Source organism: Pseudophryne corroboree, chromosome 1 (assembly GCF_028390025.1).
Source record: "Pseudophryne corroboree isolate aPseCor3 chromosome 1, aPseCor3.hap2, whole genome shotgun sequence".
NCBI classification, from domain to species: Eukaryota; Metazoa; Chordata; class Amphibia; order Anura; family Myobatrachidae; genus Pseudophryne; species Pseudophryne corroboree.
In genome coordinates this window covers 819,249,721-819,275,984 of record NC_086444.1, presented here as the reverse complement: position 1 = coordinate 819,275,984, position 26,264 = coordinate 819,249,721, and the positions used below count along the sequence as shown (strand labels likewise).

Below are 26,264 nucleotides of genomic sequence, written 5' to 3'. Positions count from 1 at the left end.
CCACTGGGGCTCGGATTCGGAAGGCTGAGACAAAATATTACATTCCTGAGTACATGGAATGGATTCCTCTGGAGAAGATACATATTCTGCCGCACAAGACACAGAGTCCCTGGACACGGTTATGTGAGAATCTTCATAAACACACACACAGGAAAATGTCAGACACAGTTTCCCCCAAGTACCTTCAGAGAAACACAGAGATTGGAGCCAGCACACACAGCGCCCCAGTATGCAGTGACAGAATAACTGCCTGGCACTGACTGTGTCCCCTTAATAGAATACACAGTAAAATACAGTCTCCCTCCCCATCCCCTTCTACAACTCCCTGGTACTGCACAGGATAGCTGGAGTCGTGTGTAGGGTCAGCGCTCCCTGTCAGTGTCTCTCAGTGATGAACTGCAGGAAGAAAATAGCGCTGGTGAGCTGCTGGGTCCGCTCTGAGGAGAAGCTCCGCCCCCAAACATGGCGTGTCTTCCCGCACTTTACTGGATTATACTGGCCTGAGGTATTATAAACTAGCAGCAGAACTAACGCCCCTGATAGTAGAAATGACCAGTTTTGAGGGAATCTGTGCTGGCCCAGGGCGCCCCTCACAGCGCCGCACCTGATGTATCGCTGAGCCTTCTGGAGCATATTGTCAGTACTGCGCTCCCACCCTGTTGCCGCCATTCACACCAGCTCCCTGCTTGTCGGGTCACCGGTGTCACACTCACCACCGCGATCTTCTGGCTCTGTTAGGGGGTGGCGGCAAGCTGCGGGAGTGAGCGGTCGCCTCGGGGGATAACGATCATCACCCTCAGGAGCTTAATGTCCGGTCAGCGGAGACAGTGGCCATTAACCTCTGAGGGTTGGACACTGCTTCCCCCCTAAGTCCTACTTAGGGGGGAGCAGTCTCCCTGTGCCTAGCATCTTAAAAAAACAATAAAACCAGAAAAGCTCTAGGAGCTCCCCTAGCTGTGACTAGCTCCTCCGGGCACATTTTCTAAACTGAGTCTGGTAGGTGGGGCATAGAGGGAGGAGCCAGCCCACACTATCAAAGTCTTAAAGTGCCCATGGCTCCCGGTGGACCCGTCTATTCCTCATGGTACTAATATGGACCCGAGCATCCTCTAGGACGTAAGAGAAATACAACTGACACAAAACCGTTTCTATGCAATATTTCTATGCAATACTCACAGCTAGCTAATACAGTTTGCCAAGGGACAACTAGGATATCATGTTGTTTACATGACAATATGATTTGTGCAATAATATAAAACACCATTTAATCATCATTTGGAGTTGTTTTATGACTGACAACAGCAAAAACAAAACACATACATTAATGAATGGACTTACGAAACTTTAATCAGGTCCATTAACCAGTGAATTCTGACTTGCATGATGCCACCAAGTGGGACAGAAGATATGTATGCCAGGTTTAATCTTTGGTCTTTCCCCAGAAAATAGGTTTCTGACATGTTATGTGGTAAAGGCGGACTGAAAGAAAAATAAAAATAAAAATTAAAAGCATTTGCAAAAAAAATACATTAATAAATATGTGTGATGTCCCTTGCACTGTAACTGTTTACTGTTGTCATGCAGTCCTCCTCCTGGCAGCAACTAAAGTGCTCATATTTGGACCTGATTCAGAGGTGAACACAGTTGCATTTGGTATTGTGATTTTTTTCCCAGTGACTGTGGTACTATCAAAATGCTTGTGTACTTGCGTGTCAATGCAGCCGCTTGCATTGACACACCCACAACAATCCCATAACACAGCCTTTTTATGATTTCATTCCAAGCCGCAAGTCATTCACAATCAGTAAACCTTCATTCACCATGAAGTAGGGTTGAACAATGAAAAAGTCAGCATTAATATTATGGATAAATGTTGTATCTACACCTGTGGATCAGTAACAGGTAATCATCGACAAAAAAAAAATCACAGATATTTTGGAATATTGATGAGCCACTCATACCCACAGGAGGGATCCGGTCAGGATCCTGGCAGTCGAAATATCGACGCCGGAATCCCGGCACTGCTCGAACGGCTGGCGCCAGCATCCCAAATGAGATACCAATCCCGAACGAGTTACTGCCAGGCAGCTGGAGAGGTAGGTTTAGGCTGCGGGGGGAGGGTTAGGCTACGGGAAGGGGGGTTAGGTTTAGGCTGCAGGGAGGGAGGGGGGTTAGGTTTAGGAACCCCCGGGGAAGATTAGGGTTAGGCTGCAGAGGGGAAGGGTTAGGTTTAGGCTGTGGGAAGGGTGGGTTAGGTTTAGGAACCTCCGGGGAGGGTTAGGCTACAGAGGGTAAAGGTTAGGTTTATGCTGTGGGAAGAGTGGGTTAGGTTTAGGCTCCCAGGAAGGTTAGGGTTAGGCTGCGGTGGGGGAGGATTAGCTTTGGGCTGGGGGGAGGGGGGGTTAGGTTTAGGAAACCCCGGGGAGGGTTAGGCTCCAGAGGGTAAAGGTTTGGTTTATGCTGCGGGGAGGGGGGGGGTAGGTTTAGGAACCCCAGGAGAGGGTTAGGCTGCAGAGGATAAAGGTTAGGTTTACACTGCGGGGAGGGGGGGTTAGGTTTAGGCACCACCACGGAGGGTTAGGAATAGGTTGTGGGGGGTGGAGGTAGGTTTAGGCTGCGGTAAAAAAGGGTTAAGTGGGGAGTTTTAGCATACTTACCCGACCCCGGGATTCTAATCATAGGGTTTCAGCAGTCGGTATTCTGACCGCCAGCATTTTAGCCCCAACCCCCACAGGAGACCCACTTCTTTATTCACGGAACGCAGCAAAAGTAGTAATGTGAGCAGCCTCAGTCAATGTGACAATTCATTATAGTGAGGCACGGGTACAGGGCCTAATTCAGACAGTAGCAGCGTTCGCAGTCTGAAGCCCTGTGGTGTGTGCACATGTGCAGCAGCCTACCTGCACGTGTGCTTGCCTCTGCCTAATTAACAGGCAGAGGCGGTCGCGGGGAGTGTAGGCGGCGTTAGGGGTGGGCTTGGTCCGGACAATGCAGGGTGGCCGCGTGACGTCTCATGCAGCCGCTGCGGTCAAGCTAGCAGCTAGGCTCTGCTGTGGGATGCTTTTGCACATGTGCGGGGGGGGGGGGGGCTGGCATGCGGGGCAGACTAGCCATGTGCCGGGCGTCCCTCCGCATGTCAGAGATTGTGATCGTAGATGTGCGCTTTTCGTATATCTGCGATCACCTCTGAATCACCCCCACAGGTTGTTTGGTTATATGCCCAAAAGCAGTTATTTCAACAAGCTGTCAGCACTGTGGAATTTTACAGATCACAGAAGAAATAATTAATTGTGCAACTATCAATAAACTAGATCATGGCTTGTGGCTGTCCACCTGCACCACTACAGAGTACATGGCAAAGGGGGATATGCTGCATGGTCTATAAAGAGCTAGCAGCAGTACAGACCACTCCTTTTTGCGGTAGTCCAGTGGTTCCCAAACTGTACTGTAGCAGGGATGCTGTCAAAATCAGGATCCCGAAGAAGGGAATCCCGACACATCCCACCAGTAAGTTGTGGGGTTAGGGTTAGGCACTAGGGGGAGGGTTAGGCTACGGGGGTGGGGGAGGTTAGGCTCAGTTAGGGGACGTTTAGGAGGTGGGAGGGGGAGGTGTTACGCTGCTGGAGGGGACAGTTAGGGTTAGGCTATGGGAGGGGTGAGTTAGGGATAGGGGTAGAGTTAAAATGCTTACTGAGATGCATCAGGATTCTGTCGGGATTCTTCTGACAGTATTCTGACTGTTGGGTTCCCGACTGCTGGGATTTTGTACCCAATCCCCATAGCTGCCAACACTTATTTTGCCTACCATGATATAAGTGGACAAACAGAAGCTGAAACCTGTCCACCACTAGAAAACTGGATGACTGGTAAGCACAATGCACTTCATTTAATAATCTGTACATAGGCGCAGTACTCTAGATGTACAATACACAGTCAGAGCTGCAGTACATGGCTTGTTCCAATAGTGTAGTGCTTCGGCTATGGAGTGCTCACGTAGTGGCACTAATGCAGAAGCTTCTATTCAGGCGTTTGTATAAGTACCAGCGAGAGACCTTTGCCAGGGACATTGGAGCAGTACTGCTCCTGGCACTGATGCAAAATAAATGCTCAAAAAAAATAAAGGGCACACTAAAATAACACATCCTAGATCTGAATGAATGAAATATTCTTATTAAATACTTTGTTCTTTACATAGTTGAATGTGCAGACAACAAAATCACACAAAAAAATAAGATTTTACTTACCGGTAAATCTATTTCTCGCAGTCCGTAGTGGATGCTGGGGACTCCGTAAGGACCATGGGGAATAGACGGGCTCCGCAGGAGACATGGGCACTTTAAGAAAGAATTTAGATTCTGGTGTGCTCTGGCTCCTCCCTCTATGTCCCTCCTCCAGACCTCAGTTAGAGAAACTGTGCCCGGAAGAGCTGACAGTACAAGGAAAGGATTTTGATAATCCAGGGCAAGATACATACCAGCCACACCAATCACACCGTATAACTTGTGATAAACTTACCCAGTCAACAGTATGAACAACAACGGAGCATCAGTTCAACCCTGATGCAACCATAACATAACCCTTATTTAAGCAATAACTATATACAAGCATTGCAGAAGAAGTCCGCACTTGGGACGGGCGCCCAGCATCCACTACGGACTACGAGAAATAGATTTACCGGTAATTAAAATCTTATTTTCTCTAACGTCCTAGTGGATGCTGGGGACTCCGTAAGGACCATGGGGATTATACCAAAGCTCCCAAACGGGCGGGAGAGTGCGGATGACTCTGCAGCACCGATTGAGCAAACACAAGGTCCTCCTCAGCCAGGGTATCAAACTTATAGAACTTTGCAAAAGTGTTTGAACCTGACCAAGTAGCCGCTCGGCACAGCTGTAATGCCGAGACCCCTCGAGCAGCCACCCAAGAAGAGCCCACCTTCCTAGTGGAATGGACCTTAACTGATTTTGGCAGCGGCAATCCAGCCGCAGAATGAGCCTGCTGAATCGTGTTACAGATCCAGCGAGCAATAGTTTGCTTTGAAGCAGGAGCACCAAGCTTGTTGGAAGCATACAGGATAAACAAAGACTCTGTTTTCCTGACCCTAGCCGTTCTGGCTACATAAACCTTCAAAGCCCTGACCACATCAAGCAACTCGGAATCCTCCAAGTCAGTAGTAGCCACAGGCACCACAATAGGTTGGTTTATATGAAAAGATGAAACCACTTTCGGCAGGAATTGTGGACGGGTCCTCAATTCTGCTCTATCCGCATGGAAAACCAGATAGGGGCTTTTATGTGACAAAGCCGCCAATTCTGACACACGCCTAGCCGAAGCCAAGGCTAGTAGCATGACCACCTTCCACGTGAGATATTTCAATTCCACCATTTTGAGTGGTTCAAACCAGTGGGATTTCAGGAAACTCAACACCACGTTAAGATCCCAAGGTGCCACTGGAGGCACAAAAGGGGGCTGAATATGCAGCACTCCCTTTACAAAAGTCTGAACTTCAGGTAGGGAAGCCAGCTCTTTTTGAAAGAAAATGGATAGGGCCGAAATCTGGACTTTAATGTAACCCAATTTAAGGCCCAAAGTCACTCCTGACTGTAGGAAGTGAAGGAAACGGCCCAGCTGGAATTCCTCCGTAGGGGCATTCCTGGCCTCACACCAAGCAACATATTTTCGCCATATACGGTGATAATGTTGAGCTGTCACGTCCTTCCTAGCCTTTATCAGCGTAGGAATGACCTCATCCGGAATGCCTTTCTCTGCTAGGATCCGGCGTTCAATCCGCCATGCCGTCAAACGCAGCCGCGGTAAGTCTTGGAACAGACAGGGCCCCTGTTGCAACAAGTCCTGTCTTAGAGGCAGAGGCCACGGGTCCTCTGTGAGCATTTCTTGCAGATCTGGATACCAAGTCCTTCTTGGCCAATCCGGAACAATAAGAGTATTGTTCTCACTCCTCTTTTTCTTATGATTCTCAGCACCTTGTGTATGAGAGGAAGAGGAGGAAATACATAGACCGACTGGAACACCCACGGTGTCACCAGAGCGTCCACAGCTATCGCCTGAGGGTCTCTTGACCTGGCGCAATACCTCTGTAGCTTTTTGTTGAGGCGGGATGCCATCATGTCCACCTGTGGCAGTTCCCACCGACTTGAAATCTGCGTGAAGACTTCCTGATGAAGTCCCCACTCTCCCGGGTGGAGGTCGTGCCTGCTGAGGAAGTCTGCTTCCCAGTTGTCCACTCCCGGGATGAACACTGCTGACAGTGCGCTTACGTGATTCTCCGCCCAGCGAAGAATTCTGGAGGCTTCCGCCATCGGCACCCTGCTTCTTGTGCCGTCTTGTCGGTTTACATGAGCCACAGCGGTGATGTTGTCTGACTGAATCAGAACCGGTTGGTCGCAAAGCAGGGTCTCCGCTTGACGTAGGGCGTTGTATATGGCCCTTAGTTCCAGGATGTTGATGTGAAGGCAAGTCTCCTGCCTTGACCACAGACCTTGGAAATTTCTTCCCTGTGTGACTGCCCCCCACCCTCGGAGGCTTGCATCCGTGGTCACCAGGACCCAGTCCTGAATGCCGAATCTGCGGCCCTCGAGAAGGTGAGCACTCTGCAGCCACCACAGGAGAGACACCCTGGCCCTGGGGGATAGGGTGATTAACCGATGCATCTGAGAATCCAGCCGTGTTGCCGTAACACTTCCAGAGAACGTGCTACGCTGATCAGCAGCTGCTCTCTTGACCTCGCTTTTATGAGGAGATCGTCCAAGTATGGGATAATTGTGACCCCTTGCTTCCGCAGGAGTACCATCATTTCCGCCATTACCTTGGTAAATATTCTCGGTGCCGTGGAGAGACCAAACGGCAACGGCTGAAATTGGTAATGACAATCCTGTACCACAAATCTGAGGTACGCCTGATGAGGTGGATAAATGGGGACATGAAGATATGCATCCTTTATGTCCAGAGACACCATAAAATCCCCCCCCCTTCCAGGCTTGCGATGACCGCTCTCAGCGATTCCATCTTGAACCGGATCCTTTTCAGGTACATGTTCAGGGATTTTGAATTCAATATGGGTCTGACCGAACCGTCCGGTTTCGGTACTACAAACATGGTCGAATAATAAACCCCTTCCTTGTTGAAGGAGGGGAACCTTGACCACCACCTGTTGAAGATACAATTTGTGAATTGCAGTTAACACTATTTCCCTCTCGAGGGGGGAAGCTGGCAGGGCCGATTTGAGGTATCGGTGAGGGGGCATCTCTTCGAATTCCAGCTTGTATCCCTGAGACACAATATCTATTGCCCAGGGATCCAACTGGGAGTGAACCCACTTGTGGCTGAAATTCCGGAGACGCGCCCCCACCGGGCCTAGCTCCGCCTGTGGAGCCCCAGCGTCATGCGGTGGATTTTGTGGAAGCCGGGGAGGACTTCTGTTCCTGGGAACTAGCTGTGTTGTGCAGCTTCTTTCCTCTGCCCCTGCACCTGGCAAGAAAGGACGCACCTCGGACTTTCTTGCTTTTCTGTGATCGAAAGGACTGCAATTGGTAATACGGTGCTTTCTTAGGCTGTGAAGAAACATATGGCAAAAAATTTGACTTTCCAGCAGAAGCTGTGGAGACCAGGTCTGAGAGACCCTCCCCAAACAATTCCTCACCCTTGTAAGGTAAAACCTCCATGTGCCTTTTTGAGTCGGCATCACCTGTCCATTGCCGAGTCCACAGGACCCTTCTGGCAGAAATCGACATAGCATTTATTCTAGAACCCTGTAGACTAATGTCTCTTTGAGCATCTCTCATATATAGGACAGCGTCTTTTATATGCCCCAGGGTCATTAATATAGTATCCTTGTCTAAGGTATCAAGTTCCTCAGACAGGGTGTCCGTCCATGCTGCTACAGCACTACACACCCAGGCCGACGCGATCGCTGGCCTCAGTAAGGTACCTGAATGTGTATAAATGGACTTCAGGGTACCCTCTTGCTTTTTATCCGCAGCATCTTTGAGGGTAGCCGTATCCTGTGACGGCAGGGCTACCTTCTTGGATAAGTGTGTTAAAGCTTTGTCCACCCTGGGGGAGGATTCCCAGCGTAACCTGTCCGTTGGCGGGAAAGGATATGCCATAAGAATCCGTTTGGAAATCTGCAGTTCTTTATCTGGAGATTCCCAAGCCTTTTCACATAACTCATTTAGCTCGTGTGAAGGGGGAAAGGTCACCACCTGCCTCTTTTCCCCATACATATGAACCCTCTTGTCAGGGACTGGGATGTGCAACACATCCTTAATTGCTATAATCATATAACGGATGGATTTAGCCAATTTTGGCTGTAACTTTGCATCACCGTAATCGACACTGGAATCAGAATCCATGTCGGTATCTGTGTCAACAATTTTGGATAGTGGGCGCTTTTGAGACCCTGACGGCCTCTGCGACATAGGATCAGGCACGGGCTGAGACCCTGACTGTCCTAAGGCTTCAGCTTTTTCCAACCTTTTATGCAAGGAATTAACATTATCATTTAAAACCTTCCACATATCCATCCAATCAGGTGTCGGCGCCGTCGGCGGAGACACCACATTCATTTGCTCCCGCTCTGTTTCCACATAGCCTTCCTCATCAAACATGTCGACACAAGCGTACCGACACACCACACACACAGGAAATGCTCTTTTTGAAGACCGTTCCCCCACAAGGCCCTTTGGAGAGACAGAGAGAGAGTATGCCAGCACACACCCCAGCGCTATAAACCCAGGAATAACACAGTAACTTAATGTTAACCCAGTAGCTGCGGTTTATATTGATTTTTGCGCCTAATTATGTGCCCCCCCTCTCTTTTTACCCTCTTCTACCGTGTATCTGCAGGGGAGAGCCTGGGGAGCTTCCTCTCTGCGGAGCTGTGAAGAAAAAATGGCGCTGGTGAGTGCTGAGGAAGAAGCCCCGCCCCCTCGACGGCGGGCTTCTGTCCCGCTTAAATATGTATTTTCTTGGCGGGGGCTCATACATATATACAGTGCCCAACTGTATATATGTTCACTTTTGCCAAAAAGAGGTCCAAATGCTGCCCAGGGCGCCCCCCCCTGCGCCCTGCACCCTTACAGTGACCGGAGTATGTGAGGTGTGTGGGAGCAATGGCGCACAGCTGCAGTGCTGTGCGTTACTTCAGTGAAGACCGGAGTCTTCTGCCGCCGATTTCGAAGTCTTCTTGCTTCTCATGCTCACCCGGCTTCTGTCTTCCGGCTCTGCGAGGGGGGCGGCGGCGCGGCTCTGGGATCGGACGACGAGGGTGAAATCCTGTGTACGATCCCTCTGGAGCTAATGGTGTCCAGTAGCCTAAGAAGCAGGACCTATCTTCAGAGAGTAGGGCTGCTTCTCTCCCCTCTGTCCCTCGATGCAGGGAGTCTGTTGCCAGCAGAGCTCCCTGAAAATAAAAAACCTAACAAAATACTTTCTCACAGCAAGCTCAAGAGAGCTCACTGAAAAGCACCCAGCTCGTCCGGGCACAGATTCAAACTTAGGTCTGGAGGAGGGACATAGAGGGAGGAGCCAGAGCACACCCGAATCTAAATTCTTTCTTAAAGTGCCCATGTCTCCTGCGGAGCCCGTCTATTCCCCATGGTCCTTGCGGAGTCCCCAGCATCCACTAGGACGTTAGAGAAATTATCAATGGAAATCAAATTTATTAACCCATGGAGGTCTGGATTTGGAGTCACACTCAAAATTAAAGTGGAAAAACACACTACAGGCTGATCCAACTTTGATGTAATGTCCTTAAAACAAGTCAAAATGAGGCTCAGTAGTGTATGTGGCCTCCACGTGCCTGTATGACCTCCCTACAACGCCTGGGCATGCTCCTGATGAGGTGGCGGATGGTCTCCTGAGGGATCTCCTCCCAGACCTGGACTAAAGCATCCGCCAACTCCTGGACAGTCTGTGGTGCAACGTGGCGTTGGTGGATGGAGCGAGACATGATGTTCCAGATGTGCTCAATTGGATTCAGGTCTGGGGAACGGGCGGGCCTGTCCATAGCATCAATGCCTTCGTCTTGCAGGAACTGCTGACACACTCCAGCCACATGAGGTCTAGCATTGTCTTGCATTAGGAGGAACCCAGGGCCAACCGCACCAGCATATGGTCTCACAAGGGGTCTGAGGATCTCATCTCGGTACCTAATGGCAGTCAGGCTACCTCTGGCGAGCACATGGAGGGCTGTGCGGCCCCCCAAAGAAATGCCACCCCACACCATTACTGACCCACTGCCAAACCGGTCATGCTGGAGGATGTTGCAGGCAGCAGAACGTTCTCCTTGGTGTCTCCAGACTCTGTCACATGTGCTCAGTGAGAACCTGCTTTCATCTGTGAAGAGCACAGGGCGCCAGTGGCGAATTTGCCAATCTTGGTGTTCTCTGGCAAATGCCAAACGCCCTGCACGGTGTTGGGCTTTAAGCACAACCCCCACCTGTGGACGTCGGGCCCTCATACCACCCTCATGGAGTCTGTTTCTGATCGTTTGAGTAGACACATGCACATTTGTGGCTTGCTGGAGGTCATTTTGCAGGGCTCTGGCAGTGCTCCTTCTGTTCCTCCTTGCACAAAGCCGGAGGTAGCGGTCCTGCTGCTGGGTTGTTGCCCTCCTCCACGTCTCCTGATGTACTGGCCTGTCTCCTGGTAGCGCCTGCATGCTCTGGACACTACGCTGACAGACACAGCAAACCTTCTTGCCACAGCTCGCATTGATGTGCCATCCTGGATGAGCTGCACTACCTGAGCCACTTGTGTGGGTTGTAGACTCTGTCTCATGCTACCACTAGAGTGAAAGCACCGCCAGCTTTCAAAAGTGACCAAAACATCAGCCAGAAAGCATAGGAGCTGAGAAGTGGTCTGTGGTCACCACCTGCAGAACAACTCCTTTATTGGGGGTGTCTTGCTAATTGCCTATAATTTCCACCTGTTGTCTATTCCATTTGCACAACAGCATGTGAAATTGATTGTCAATCAATGTTGCTTCCTAAGTGGACAGTTTGATTTCACAGAAGTGTGATTGACTTGGAGTTACATTGTGTTGTTTAAGTGTTCCCTATTGTAACACTGTAGGGGTGCAAGGCGCCTTTTCCTGGGGAATATGGCGGCACGCAGCAGCTGAGGAACAACACAAGTCCAGTTTCTGGTACAACTGACCCCGGCCAGTTTTATTGAAACAGAAAATAAACCAAACCCCAAAATAAAAATACCTTGCCTGTCCGGCACTAACTAAACATAAGATATTCCTAACTGTCACTAAACAAAACACAGAGTTCTTCAGTACATACTGTATAGCTCACTTGCATCAGAAAACGTGTCTCTCACACACAGATCCTGCAGCCTTCCCAGGCAGTCTGCCCATACTAATCAGGTTAGCAGCACTATAACACACTTACACAGCTGAAACCCTGATTAGCCCTCTGTGAGGCCAAAGACCCGAACTGGGCCCAATGTCTAGAACTCGCCTTATCTCTCTCTCAGAGCCTTTACCCAGCTTTTACAGCAAACTGAAAAGGTTCAGACAAAACAAAAAGCATTTTTCCTAGAAGTTAACATTTTCTAAAACATGTAAGACAAGAACCTGGGACAAATATACCTGCCCTCAAACACTATCCCAGTGTTCTTGTCACATATCCCCCTCCCCTGTATCGACCTAGGGGCCGGAACACTTGTAGCCCCCAAACAGAAGATGCGAGACAATGCATCTGCGTTGGCCAATTGTGTTCCCGGTCTATGTTCGACAGTAAACTTAAAGTCCTGCAACGCTAGAAACCATCTAGTTACACGAGCATTCTTGCCTCTATTTACATACATCCATTTTAAAGGGGCATGGTCTGTCACTAGTCTGAATTGTCTACCCAAGAGGTAATATCTCAAGGTATCTAGTGCCCACTTAATGGCCAAAGCCTCCTTTTCCACAATGGCATACCTTTTTTCATGCTCATTGAGTTTCCTACTCAAATAAATGATAGGGTGTTCGTCCCCATCTCTGGTTTGGGACAGCACAGCCCCTATCCCTACCTCTGAGGCATCTGTCTGTACCACAAATTCTTTTGAAAAATCTGGCGTTATCAATACCGGTTGTGAACATAAAGCCACTTTTAACGCTTGGAACGCTTTTTCTGCATCAGGGTTCCATTTCACCATATTTGACTGCTTCCCTTTGGTAAGGTCTGACAACGGCACCGCTGTGGTCGCAAAATTGGGAATAAACCGTCTATAGTACCCAGTAATTCCCAAAAAAGCCCTTACCTGTTTTTTATTCACTGGACGAGGCCAGTTTTGAATAGCATCAACTTTATTCAATTGGGGCCTAATCAGACCTCTGCCTATGGTGAAGCCCAAGTATTTGACCTCCTCCATTGCGAGGCAGCACTTCTTTGGGTTAGCAGTTAACCCTGCCTCTCTAATTGAGTCCAGTACTGCTTGTACTTTAACCAAATGGGACCCCCAGTCTGTACTGTGAATTACCACATCATCCAAATAGGCAGCTGCATATTTTCTATGGGGCCTCAAAATTGTATCCATCGCCCGTTGAAAGGTTGCTGGAGCCCCATGCAACCCAAAGGGTAACATCTTATACTGGTACAGCCCCTCCGGAACCGAAAAGGCTGTTTTTTCTTTGGCGCTATCAGATAAAGGTATTTGCCAGTAACCTTTGGTCAGGTCCAATGTGGTGAGAAACCTGGCTGTTCCCAGCCTTTCTACAAGCTCATCCACACGGGGCATGGGGTATGCGTCAAACTTGGACACCTCATTTAACTTACGAAAGTCATTACAGAAGCGTACGCTACCGTCGGGCTTCGGGATGAGCACTATGGGACTGGACCACTCACTGTTAGACTCCTCTATGACTCCAAGTTCTAACATAGTTTTAACTTCTTTAGAAATAGCTTCTCGCTGAGCTTCAGGAATCCTATATGGCTTTAAATGAACCCTGACCCCTGGTTCTGTGACAATGTCATGTTTTATTATGGTCGTTCGGCCAGGCAGCTCTGAAAATACCTCCCTATTTTGGATGAGAAATTCTTTAACCTGATTGTTCTGATCAGCTGATAATGTCTCTGACACCTTCACTGCGGGAAGCAACCGGGGTGAAGACACCGAAGGGCAAGGCTCCGCTGACAGAGACAACCTATCTTTCCAGGGTTTGATTAAGTTAACATGGTAGATCTGTTCGGGTTTTCTCTTTCCCGGCTGGTATACTTTGTAATTAACCTCATTCACTTTTTCCCTAATCTCAAATGGACCCTGCCATTTAGCTAGGAATTTGCTTTCCACAGTGGGTACCAAAACAAGAACTCTATCTCCAGGAGCAAATTCCCGTATCTTGGCACTCCGGTTGTATACCCTCTGTTGAGCACTTTGGGCCTGTTCCATGTGCTCTCTGACAATAGGTACAACAGCTGCAATCCTATCCTGCATTTGTGATACATGTTCAATAACGCTTCTATAAGGAGTGGGCTGTCCTTCCCACGTCTCTTTGGCAACATCCAACAGCCCTCTGGGGTGTCTACCATACAACAAATCAAATGGAGAAAACCCCGTAGAGGACTGAGGAACTTCTCTGACGGCCATTAACAAGTAGGGCAACAAACAATCCCAATTTTTCCCATCTTTATCAACAACCTTTTTTAACATACTTTTTAATGTTTTATTAAACCTTTCCACCAACCCATCAGTTTGGGGATGGTAAATGGACGTCCTGAGGTGAGTGACCTTAAATAATTTGCACAATTCTTTCATGACCTTTGACATAAATGGAGTACCTTGGTCAGTCAAAATTTCTTTTGGTATTCCCACTCTACTAAAAACCTGCACCAGCTCCCTAGCTATCGCCTTGGTTGTGATAGTGCGTAAAGGGACAGCCTCAGGATATCGAGTGGCATAGTCCATTATTACCAGGATATACTGATGGCCCCGAGCGGACTTTAACAAGGGCCCCACGAGATCCATGGCTATTCTGTCAAACGGGACCTCTATAATAGGCATGGGAACTAGTGGGCTCCTGAAATGGGGTCTAGGGGCATGATACTGGCATTCAGGACAGGAAGAACAATATTCAGACACTTCTTTATAAACCCCTGGCCAAAAGAACCTTTGTAAAACTCTTTCAGTGGTTTTTTCTGCCCCTAAATGTCCTGCTGTAACGTGACTATGAGCTAAATCTAGCACCGTTCTCCGATAAGGCTGGGGTACTACCAGCTGTTCTACCACATCCTCACCCTTTTTGACAATGTGGTACAAGAGCTCATTACAGATGGCCATGTGGGGATACGTAACCCTGTCACCTGGTACCACAGGCTCCCCATTAACAATCTTAACATTCTCTCTAGCCTTTATCAAGGTAGGATCCTTTAACTGTTCAGATGCAAACAGATCCTTTTTTACTTCCAGGTCAGGCACGCTTTCGTTTCTAACCACTATGTCTCTGTTCCCAGCAAGAGGGTCCTCACTGGACTCCCCATCTGTCACTTCCCCAGCCAAACTGGCAAAAGGCAAAGGGTCAGAAAGTTCCGAAGACACACCTACATCCATACAATCACCGGTATTTCCAACTGGCTCTTCACTTCTCACATCTGCTGATAAACGTGATTCCCACAGTTTCCAGAAATGAGGAAAATCCCTCCCTATTATGGCCTTATGCACCAAGGTGGGGACCAGTCCTACTTTAACCATTGCTGACCCACAACAAGTTTCTATATTCACTTCAGCAGTGACATAATACTGGGTATCCCCATGTATGCAAGTTACCCCAATAGGTATTTGCTGGACCTTTAAGGGGTTCACTAACCCAGTTTTCACGAGGGTAACTAAACTTCCTGAATCTAGCAAGGCCTCTACCCGGTTACCCTCTAAGAACACATCACACATTTGTTTTTCCAGCTCAGGTGAAGGTACCACAGTACAGGCTAACCTAGCAAAGAAAGACATTCTGCGACATTCAAAGGCAGCATCACATTGCATGGGTTCTTGCATGACTGGGCAATTGGCAACAACATGACCTGGCATACCACATCTAAAACATTTAACCACACGATTATCAACCCGTTTGGGCAACATAGACCGTTCTAGCCCCATTGGCCTGTCTCCAGGGCCAGTGTTTACAGTCTCTCCAGCCTTGCGTTCTCTTAACCGCCCAGCAACGTTTTCCCACGGAACAGTCTTACCAGTCTTTACTGAAGGGCGCTGTCGAGGATCTATGGGTTGCTGGGTGGTCATCAGTAGTTCCTCTGCTGCCAAATACCGCTCTACCATGTCCACTAATTGGTCAGCAGTACCCGGGTTTCCATGGCTCACCCACTTGCGCAGGACCATGGGCAAAGATCTCAAGTAGCGGTCCATGACGACTCTTTCAACCATCTGGGGACCAGTTAATGTCTCTGGCTGTAGCCATTTTTTTGTTAGCTGAATAAGGTCGTGCATCTGAGAGCGCGGAGGCTTCTCCATGGCGTACACCCAACGGTGCACCCGTTGTGCTCGTACTGACAGCGTGACTCCCAGGCGGGTCAGGATCTCAGTCTTTAGTTTATCATAGTCCCGAGCCTCAGCAGGGCTTAAATCAAAGTACGCTTTTTGGGGCTCACCTGACAGAAAAGGTGCCAGCAGACTGGCCCACTGTGCTTTTGGCCGGTTCTCACGCTCTGCAGTCCTTTCAAACGTGGTCAAGTAGGCCTCCACATCATCAGCCTCTGTCATTTTCTGCAGGAAGTGACTGGCCCGTATAGAACTAGAGCTGGTCGGAGCACTGACGGCCACATCTCCAATCCGGGCTGCAAGGCTCTGCACCACTTCTGTTAAGGCCTCTCTATCCTGACGCTGTTGCCTGTAAAGTTCGTCAATAGCCACCTGCTGCTGTCTCCTATTTTCCTCCATTGCCACCTGCTGTTGTCTCCTATTTTCCTCCATTGCCACCTGCTGCTGTCGGTTGGCCTCCTGCTGAGCCGCTGTAGCTTGCAGCAAGGCTTTAAGCAGATCCTCCATGTCGACAGATTTTTTAGGCGGCTTTGTAGCTGCTTTCACCCAGGACATATATCAAACCCTCAGGGGTGAGTCTCAGTAACTTCACACTGGGCTGTATCTGCATAAACCACCGTTTTCTGCAGGCCTCACAAAGCTGCTGCTTTCACTTATGCGCAGAACGGGGATGCTCGCATTCTCCACCAAGTTGTAACACTGTAGGGGTGCAAGGCGCCTTTTCCTGGGGAATATGACGGCACGCAGCAGCTGAGGAACAACACAAGTCCAGTTTCTGGTACAACTGACCCCGGCCAGTTTTATTGAAACAGAAAATAAACCAAACCCCAAAATAAAAATACCTTGCCTGTCCGGCACTAACTAAACATAAGATATTCCTAACTGTCACTAAACAAAACACAGAGTTCTTCAGTACATACTGTATAGCTCACTTGCATCAGAAAACGTGTCTCTCACACACAGATCCTGCAGCCTTCCCAGGCAGTCTGCCCATACTAATCAGGTTAGCAGCACTATAACACACTTACACAGCTGAAACCCTGATTAGCCCTCTGTGAGGCCAAAGACCCGAACTGGGCCCAATGTCTAGAACTCGCCCCTTATCTCTCTCTCAGAGCCTTTACCCAGCTTTTACAGCAAACTGAAAAGGTTCAGACAAAACAAAAAGCATTTTTCCTAGAAGTTAACATTTTCTAAAACATGTAAGACAAGAACCTGGGACAAATATACCTGCCCTCAAACACTATCCCAGTGTTCTTGTCACACCTATATATATATATATATATATATATATATATACACACATATACAGATAGAACAATATAGCACACTGTTACAAAAAATTAAGATGGTGGTGCAAGGTCCAGAAGGTGTTAAATATAGACACTCAGTTTTTCCAGCATTTAGAAAAAGAAAAAAAAACAGCACTCACATTTAAGTGAACAAAAGGAGTTCTTTCTATTCTTAGAACAGATCTATAGACATCCGTATGTCATCTGCAGCTGACATATGGACATCTACAGATCTGTTCTAAAAATAAAATAAACCCTCCAGCAGGGGCTTATATAGCAGACCAGACCAGCACTCCTTTAACTGATAAGTTATTTTAATGCTTTAAAAGACAATGTGCAATACAAGCATAGTTCAAGCATAGTTGGCAATCCAGCAATAAAATTGTTAGTATCTCACGATTCCTCTGGGGTCCTCAGACCAAACCAGCTACAGCTCCCAACAGCTGTTTCGGACCATGCCGTCATCAGGGGAGTATCAACCATCTGCAGCCTACCAGTGCTTCTTTTATGTGCTAATAGTCAAACCTAACTGTGTACACCTGTTGAGTTAATTCCCAATCCACAATCAGTACTCACCACCGTGATTCCGCTGCCATGGGAACCCGCCGCTACCTTCACCGCCCACACCACACCCCTGTGTCCTCCTCAACCTTCCTGATTCCTCACTTCCTGATTACTTAATCGTGGTGCCGTCTGCACCGCTGTGCGGCGCGCCATCGCATGACACAGCCGCGACAAACCGCGCGCGCATGCGTTGCCTAGCAACACAACTGCGTGTGTACACGTCATCTGACGGACACTAGTCGCGATGACGTGTGACGCAGTTGTGTTGCTAGGCAACGCATGCGCGCGCGGTTTGGCGGTGAAGGTAGCGGCGGGTTCCCATGGCAGCGGAATCACGGTGGTGAGTACTGATTGTGGATTGGGAATTAACTCAACAGGTGTACACAGTTAGGTTTGACTATTAGCACATAAAAGAAGCACTGGTAGGCTGCAGATGGTTGATACTCCACTGATGACGGCATGGTCCGAAACGGCTGTTGGGAGCTGTAGCTGGTTTGGTCTGAGGACCCCAGAGGAATCGTGAGATACTAACAAATTTATTGCTGGATTGCCAACTATGCTTGAACTATGCTTGTATTGCACATTGTCTTTTAAAGCATTAAAATAACTTATCAGTTAAAGGAGTGCTGGTCTGGTCTGCTACATAAGCCCCTGCTGGAGCCTCATGGTGTGGACGATTGGATATATATATATATATATATATATATATATAAAAACATATGAAATTCTTCCAACACCTATGAATCCTATACATGGATCATAGTTTTCGACTTTGTGGGACTTTCTGAGTATTGCTGGGCGATAGGTCCACAGGTGAACTAAGAGAGGATTTTGCCGTGAACTGAGTCAGCATTTTGCAGTGGGATGCGGCTCGCAACAACGCAATTCACAGTGAATTATGTGATCACAGCCCACTTTATTGAAGAAGTGGGAGGGATGTGGGAATATTGGGGGTCATTCCGAGTTGATCGTAGCTGTGCTAAATTTAGCACAGCTACGCTCATCATCCCAGACATGCAGAGGACACCCAGCACAGGGCTAGTCTGCCCCACATGTCAGTCCGCCCCCCCCTCCCCCCACCTGCACAAGTACAAAAGTATCGCACAGCGGCGATGCTTCTGTACTTGAAGAGTAACTCCCGGCAAGCGCAGCTCCTGCTGCTGGCTGGGAGTTACTCGTCGCTGCCCCGGGTTGCAGCGGCTGCGTGTTACGTCACGCAGCCGCTGCGGCCCGCCCCCCGCACGGTCCGGCCACACCTGCATTGGCCGGACCGCGCCCCAAAAACGGTGGCCAAACACCGCCGTGCCGCCCCCTCCCGCCTCTGCCTGTCAATCAGGCAGATGCAACCGCTAGGTAACGACGGCCTTTGGCCGTCTGGCATGCGCCGGCGCACTGCGGCTCCAGCGCATGCACAGTTCCGACCCGATCGCTGTGAACAACTGCAGCGTGCGATCGGGTCGGAATGACCCCCATTGTCTGCTCATACAGGATTTACGTTGTGCTCCCTGAAAATTTGGGAGTCTCCCGGGTATTCCAGGACAGTAGGCAAGTGTGCCATGCACTGTGAAGGAATACCAAAGGATAACTGCCAATGATACGTATGGAGCACAAATAAGAGAACTTGCAATCATAGGGATTATTTTCTTCGCTTTGTGATTTATAATTAGGGTCACAAGATCAGTCATGTCACTCCAGACACACAAAGTGCACATGTTGCTTGGGCAACCATTCACATGCACACCTTTAGATTTTATAGTTATTTGGTATCCATGAGAATTTTATATGGTTGGATTAGACGACTGATCTGGAAAACTAATCAATGATCCATGTGCATTCTGTGTAAATGGAACCGACATCACATAGGCAAATGACTCATTTAATCGGGATGTAGGGCCTGATCAGAGATGGATGCAGAACACCCAGCAGCAACGTCTTTAGATGCAGCTGCTGTGTGAAATATGCTAACGCTGCAACATTTTGTTTAAATATAAATAGACGCCTCCTGCCAGCTTCTGTGATCTGCTGCTGTGTGGGAAGACGTAGAATCCGATCATCTGCGTGACCGTCATCCATATGAGTAAGCTTTGAGCTACTCAGATTGACTGGTGTAATCACGCAGCAGAGGCCAAAAAATCTGCATCAGAAGGGGTCTGGGACTCCAGGTCGACAACAAAAAGGTCGACACGCCTTAGGTCGACGCCAGTTGGTCGACACACCTTAGGTCGACATGGACAAAAAGGTCGACATGGACAAAAGGCCGACAGGAACAAGGTCGACATGGAAAAAGGTCGACATGAGTTTTTTATGTTTTTTTGGTGTCGTTTTCTTCGTAGAGTGACCGGGAACCCCAATTAGTGCACCGTGTCCGCTCGCCATGCTTCAGGCATGGTGCCTTCGCTCCGCTCCGCTTCGCTCAGCACAGATTACCGTTCCAATCGTAGTCCACGTGGATCGTTAAGTATGAAAAAGTTCCAAAAAAGAAAAAAATAAGAATTTACTTACCGATAATTCTATTTCTCATAGTCCGTAGTGGATGCTGGGGACTCCGTAAGGACCATGGGGGGGTAGCGGCTCCGCAGGAGACTGGGCACATCTAAAGAAAGCTTTAGGACTATCTGGTGTGCACTGGCTCCTCCCCCTATGACCCTCCTCCAAGCCTCAGTTAGGATACTGTGCCCGGACGAGCGTACACAATAAGGAAGGATTTTGAATCCCGGGTAAGACTCATACCAGCCACACCAATCACACCGTATAACCTGTGACCTGAACCCAGTTAACAGCATGATAACAGAGGAGCCTCTGAAAGATGGCTCACAACAAAAATAACCCGATTTTTGTAACAATAACTATGTACAAGTATTGCAGACAATCCGCACTTGGGATGGGCGCCCAGCATCCACTACGGACTATGAGAAATAGAATTATCGGTAAGTAAATTCTTATTTTCTCTAACGTCCTAAGTGGATGCTGGGGACTCCGTAAGGACCATGGGGATTATACCAAAGCTCCCAAACGGGCGGGAGAGTGCGGATGACTCTGCAGCACCAAATGAGAGAACCCCAGGTCCTCCTCAGCCAGGATATCAATTTTGTAGAATTTTACAAACGTATTTGCTCCTGACCAAGTAGCTGCTCGGCAAAGTTGTAAAGCCGAGACCCCTCGGGCAGCCGCCCAAGATGAGCCCACCTTCCTTGTGGAGTGGGCATTTACAGATTTTTGGCTGTGGCAGGCCTGCCACAGAATGTGCAAGCTGAATTGTACTACAAATCCAACGAGCAATAGTCTGCTTAGAAGCAGGAGCACCCAGCTTGTTGGGTGCATACAGGATAAACAGCGAGTCAGATTTCCTGACTCCAGCCATCCTGGAAACATATATTTTCAGGGCCCTGACAACGTCTAGCAACTTGGAGTCCTCCAAGTCCCTAGTACCTGCAGGCACCACAAATAGGTTGGTTCAGGTGAAACGCTGAAACCACCTTAGGGAGAAACTGAGGACGAGTCCTCAATTCCGCCCTGTCCGAATGGAACATCAGATAAGGGCTATTTCAGGATAAAGCCGCCAATTCTGACACGCGCCTGGCCCAAGCCAGGGCCAACAGCATGACCACTTTCCATGTGAGATATTTTAACTCCACAGATTTAAGTGGTTCAAACCAATGTGACTTTTGGAACCCAAAACTACATTGAGATCCCAAAGTGCCACTGGAGGCACAAAAGGAGGCTGTATATGCAGTACCCCTTTTACAAACGTCTGAACTTCAGGGACTGAAGCTAGTTCTTTTTGGAAGAAAATTGACAGGGCCGAAATTTGAACCTTAATGGACCCCAATTTCAGGCCCATAGACACTCCTGTTTGCAGGAAATGTAGGAATCGACCCAGTTGAATTTCCACCGTCGGGCCTTACTGGCCTCGCACCACGCAACATATTTTCGCCAATTGCGGTGATAATGTTTTTGCGGTTACATCCTTCCTGGCTTTGATCAGGATAGGGATGACTTCATCCGGAATGCCTTTTTTCCTTCAGGATCCGGCGTTCAACCGCCATGCCGTCAAACGCAGCCGCGGTAAGTCTTGGAACAGACAGGGTCCTTGCTGGAGCAGGTCCCTTCTTAGAGGTAGAGGCCACGGATCCTCCGTGAGCATCTCTTGAAGTTCCGGTTTACCAAGTCCTTCTTGGCCAATCCGGAGCCACGAATATAGTGCTTACTCCTCTCCATCTTATCAATCTCAGTACCTTGGGTATGAGAGGCAGAGGAGGGAACACATACCCTGACTGGTACACCCACGGTGTTACCAGAGCGTCTACAGCTATTGCCTGAGGGTCCCTGGACCTGGCGCAATACCTGTCGAGTTTTTCCCAACGGTTTATAATCATGTGGAAGACTTCTGGGTGAAGTCCCCACTCTCCCGGGTGGAGGTCATGCTGAGGAAGTCTGCTTCCCAGTTATCCACTCCCGGAATGAATACTGCTGACAGTGCTAGCACATGATTTTCCGCCCCGCGAAGAATCCTTGCAGCTTCTGCCATTGCCCTCCTGCTTCTTGTGCCACCCTGTCTGTTTACGTGGGTGACTGCCGTGATGTTGTCCGACTGGATCAACACCGGCTGACCTTGAAGCAGAGGTCTTGCTAAGCTTAGAGCATTGTAAATGTCCCTTAGCTTCAGGATATTTATGTGAAGTGATGTCTCCAGGCTTGACCATAAGTCCTGGATATTCCTTCCCCGTGTGACTGCTCCCCAGCCTCGCAGGCTGGCATCCGTGGTTACCAGGACCCAGTCCTGAATGCCGAATCTGCGGCCCTCTAGAAGATGAGCACTCTGCAACCACCACAGGAGGGACCCCTTGTCCTTGGTGACAGGGTTATCCGCTGATGCATCTGAAGATGCGACCCGGACCATTTGTCCAGCAGGTCCCACTGGAAAGTTCTTGCGTGGAATCTGCCGAATGGGATTGCTTCGTAGGAAGCCACCATTTTACCCAGAACCCTTGTGCATTGATGCACAGAGACTTGGCTCGGTTTTAGGAGGTTCCTGACTAGCTCGGATAACTCCCTGGCTTTCTCCTCCGGGAGAAACACCTTTTTCTGGACTGTGTCCAGGATCATCCCTAGGAACAGAAGACAAGTCGTCGGAACCAGCTGCGATTTTGGAATATTGAGAATCCAACCGTGCTGCAGCAACACTACCTGAGATAGTGCTACACCGACCTCCAACTGTTCCCTGGATCTTACCCTTATCAGGGAATTGTCCAAGTAAGGGATAACTAAAATTCCCTTCCTTTGAAGGAATATCATAATTTCGGCCATTACCTTGGTAAAGACCCGGGGTGCCGTGGACCATCCATATGGCAGCGTCTGAACTGATAGTGACAGTTCTGTACCATAAACCTGAGGTACCCTTGGTGAGAAGGGTAAATTTTGACATGAAGGTAAGCATCCTTGATGTCCCGAGACATCATGTAGTCCCCTTCTTCCAGGTTCGCAATCACTGCTCTGAGTGACTCAATCTTGAATTTGAACCTCTGTATGTAAGTGTTCAAAGATTTTAGATTTAGAATCGGTCTCACCGAGCCGTCCGGCTTCGGTACCACAACAGTGTGGAATAATACCCCGTTCCCTGTTGCAGGAGGGGTATCTTGATTATCACCTGCTGGGAATACAGCTTGTGAATGGCTTCCAAAACTGTCTCCCTGTCAGAAGGAAACATCGGTAAAGCCGACTTTAGGAAACGGCGAGGGGGAGACGTCTCGAATTCTAATTTGTACCCCTGAGATATCACCTGAAGGATCCAGGGGTCTACTTGCGAGTGAGCCCACTGCGCGCTGAAATTCATTGAGACGGGCCCCCCACCGTGCCTGATTCTGCTTGTAAAGCCCCAGCGTATACTGAGGGCTTGGCAGAGGCGGGAGAGGGTTTCTGTTCCTGGGAACTGGCTGATTTCTGCAGCCTTTTTCCTCTCCCTCTGTCACGGGGCAGAAATGAGGAACCTTTTGCCCGCTTATCCACGAAAAGACTGCGCCTGATAATACGGCGTCTTCTCATGTTGAGAGGCGACCTGGGGTACAAACGTGGATTTCCCAGCTGTTGCCGTGGCCACCAGGTCTGAAAGACCGACCCCAAATAACTGCTCCCCTTAATAAGGCAATACTTCCAAATGCCGTTTGGAATACGCATCACCTGACCACTGACGTGTCCATAACCCTCTACTGGTAGAAATGGACAACGCACTTAGACTTGATGCCAGTCGGCAAATATTCAGCTGTGCATCACGCATATATAGAAATGCATCTTTCAAATGCTCTATAGGCAAAAATATACTGTCCCTATCTAGGGTATCAATATTTTCAGTCAGGGAATCCGACCACGCCAACCCAGCACTGCACATCCAGGCTGAGGCGATTGCTGGTCGCAGTATAACACCAGTATGTGTGTAAATACATTTTAGGATACCCTCCTGCTTTCTATCAGCAGGATCCTTAAGGGCGGCCATCTCAGGAGAGGATAGAGCCCTTACAAGCGTGTGAGCGCTTTATCTACCCTAGGGGGTGTTTCCCAACGCACCCTAACCTCTGGCGGGAAAGGATATAATGCCAATAACATTTTAGAAATTATCAGTTGTTATCGGGGGAAACCCACGCATCATCACACACCTCATTTAATTTCTCAGATTCAGGAAAACTACAGGTAGTTTTTCCTCACCGAACATAATACCCCTTTTTGGTGGTACTCGTATTATCAGAAATGTGTAAAACATTTTTCATTGCCTCAATCATGTAACGTGTGGCCCTACTGGAAGTCACATATGTCTCTTCACCGTCGACACTGGAGTCAGTATCCGTGTCGGCGTCTATATCTGCCATCTGAGGTAACGGGCGCTTTAGAGCCCCTGACGGCCTATGAGACGTCTGGACAGGCACAAGCTGAGTAGCCGGCTGTCTCATGTCAACCACTGTCTTTTATACAGAGCTGACACTGTCACGTAATTTCTTCCAACAGTTCATCCACTCAGGTGTCGACCCCCTAGGGGGTGACATCACTATTACAGGCAATCTGCTCCGTCTCCACATCATTTTTCTCCTCATACATGTCGACACAAAAGTACCGACATACAGCACACACACAGGGAATGCTCTGATAGAGGACAGGACCCCACTAGCCCTTTGGGGAGACAGAGGGAGAGTTTGCCAGCACACACCAGAGCGCTATATATATATACAGGGATAACCTTATATAAGTGTTTTTCCCCTTATAGCTGCTGTATAGTTAATACTGCGCCTAATTTGTGCCCCCCTCTCTTTTTTAACCCTTTCTGTAGTGTAGTGACTGCAGGGGAGAGCCAGGGAGCTTCCCTCCAACGGAGCTGTGAGGGAAAATGGCGCCAGTGTGCTGAGGAGATAGGCTCCGCCCCCTTATCGGCGGCCTTATCTCCCGTTTTTTTATGTATTTTGGCAGGGGTTAAATGCATCCATATAGCCCAGGAGCTATATGTGATGCATTTTTTGCCATCCAAGGTGTTTATTATTGCGTCTCAGGGCGCCCCCCCCAGCGCCCTGCACCCTCAGTGACCGGAGTGTGAAGTGTGCTGAGAGCAATGGCGCACAGCTGCAGTGCTGTGCGCTACCTTGTTGAAGACAGGACGTCTTCTGCCGCTGATTTTCCGGACCTCTTCTGCCTTCTGGCTCTGTAAGGGGGCCGGCGGCGCGGCTCTGGGACCCATCCAAGCTGGGCCTGTGATCGTCCCTCTGGAGCTAATGTCCAGTAGCCTAAGAAGCCCAATCCACTCTGCACGCAGGTAAGTTCGCTTCTTCTCCCCTTAGTCCCTCGATGCAGTGAGCCTGTTGCCAGCAGGTCTCACTGAAAATAAAAAACCTAAACTAAAACTTTCACTAAGAAGCTCAGGAGAGCCCCTAGTGTGCACCCTTCTCGTTCGGGCACAGAGATCTAACTGAGGCTTGGAGGAGGGTCATAGGGGGAGGAGCCAGTGCACACCAGATAGTCCTAAAGCTTTCTTTAGATGTGCCCAGTCTCCTGCGGAGCCGCTACCCCTTTTTCCATGTCGACCTTGTTCCGGTCGACCTTTTGTCCATGTCGACCTAAGGTGTGTCGACCAATTGGCGTCGACCTAAGGTGTGTCGACCTTTTTGTTGTCGACCTGGAGTCCGGATACCATCAGAATACAGACCTTGACCACACATGCCTACAAAATGGGGTTGTCACGGCCCTGTTTTGTAATACGCTCATGGATGCTGCCTCCAAACAGTCACAGCATGCCAATCATACTGCAGTTTAGAGGCACTGAGACTTTCCTCGCATCCACTTATCTGCACATGTGCAATGCTGGTCCTTCGTGTGCGTAGATCACTAACCATCGGGGATGTACAGTACATAAACCACTGGGTTTGCTTATACCCCTTTCACACCAGCCAAAATTTCCCGGGTTAATGCACATGAACGCGCATCAACCCAGGAAATTTCTCAGTGTGAAAGGGTATAGGGTCAAAATCCCGGGATTCCTGCCCCGGCATTTCAACCCTGCAATCGACCAGGGTTGGTCCCGGGATCTTCTCTCCGCTGCTCGGCGCTTCTGTCTTCCCCTCCACAGCGCGGCGGCGGCGCACACAGCAGAGGCGGCATGTAATGAGTCAATTTGACTCATTACATGCCGCTGGCCGTTGCGCCCTCAGGGCAACTGCGCTGTGTGCCAAGCCCCCTTGGCACACACGTAGTTACGGCCCTGCATTCCCGGGTAAGACCACTTGCATACCGCAGTCAGCAGCCCGGCATATTGCCGGGTTGCTGACGTCAGCGGTGACGCGGCGGGGGCGGTGCAGGAGATCACATGATCTCCAAGCGCCGCCTGCTACATAGAGAGTGGGGCACATCGACCCGGCTCCCGTTCACACTGACCAG

At 49.2% G+C, this 26,264-nt stretch overlaps 1 protein-coding gene across 4 annotated transcripts in view; it reads right to left on the bottom strand.

The window, feature by feature from the left end:
* The window catches only part of IDUA (alpha-L-iduronidase), a 415,485-nt gene that overhangs the window by 339,617 nt on the left and 49,604 nt on the right, over positions 1-26,264 (bottom strand). For 3 of the 4 annotated variants that reach the window (XM_063919502.1, XM_063919500.1, XM_063919510.1), the window contains exon 2: positions 1,339-1,479. In XM_063919502.1, coding sequence (XP_063775572.1) covers positions 1,339-1,479 — 141 coding nt within the window. Of the gene's footprint in view, positions 1-1,338; positions 1,480-17,187; positions 17,259-26,264 lie in introns of those variants that run through there. The other variant, XM_063919504.1, reaches the window with a different exon arrangement.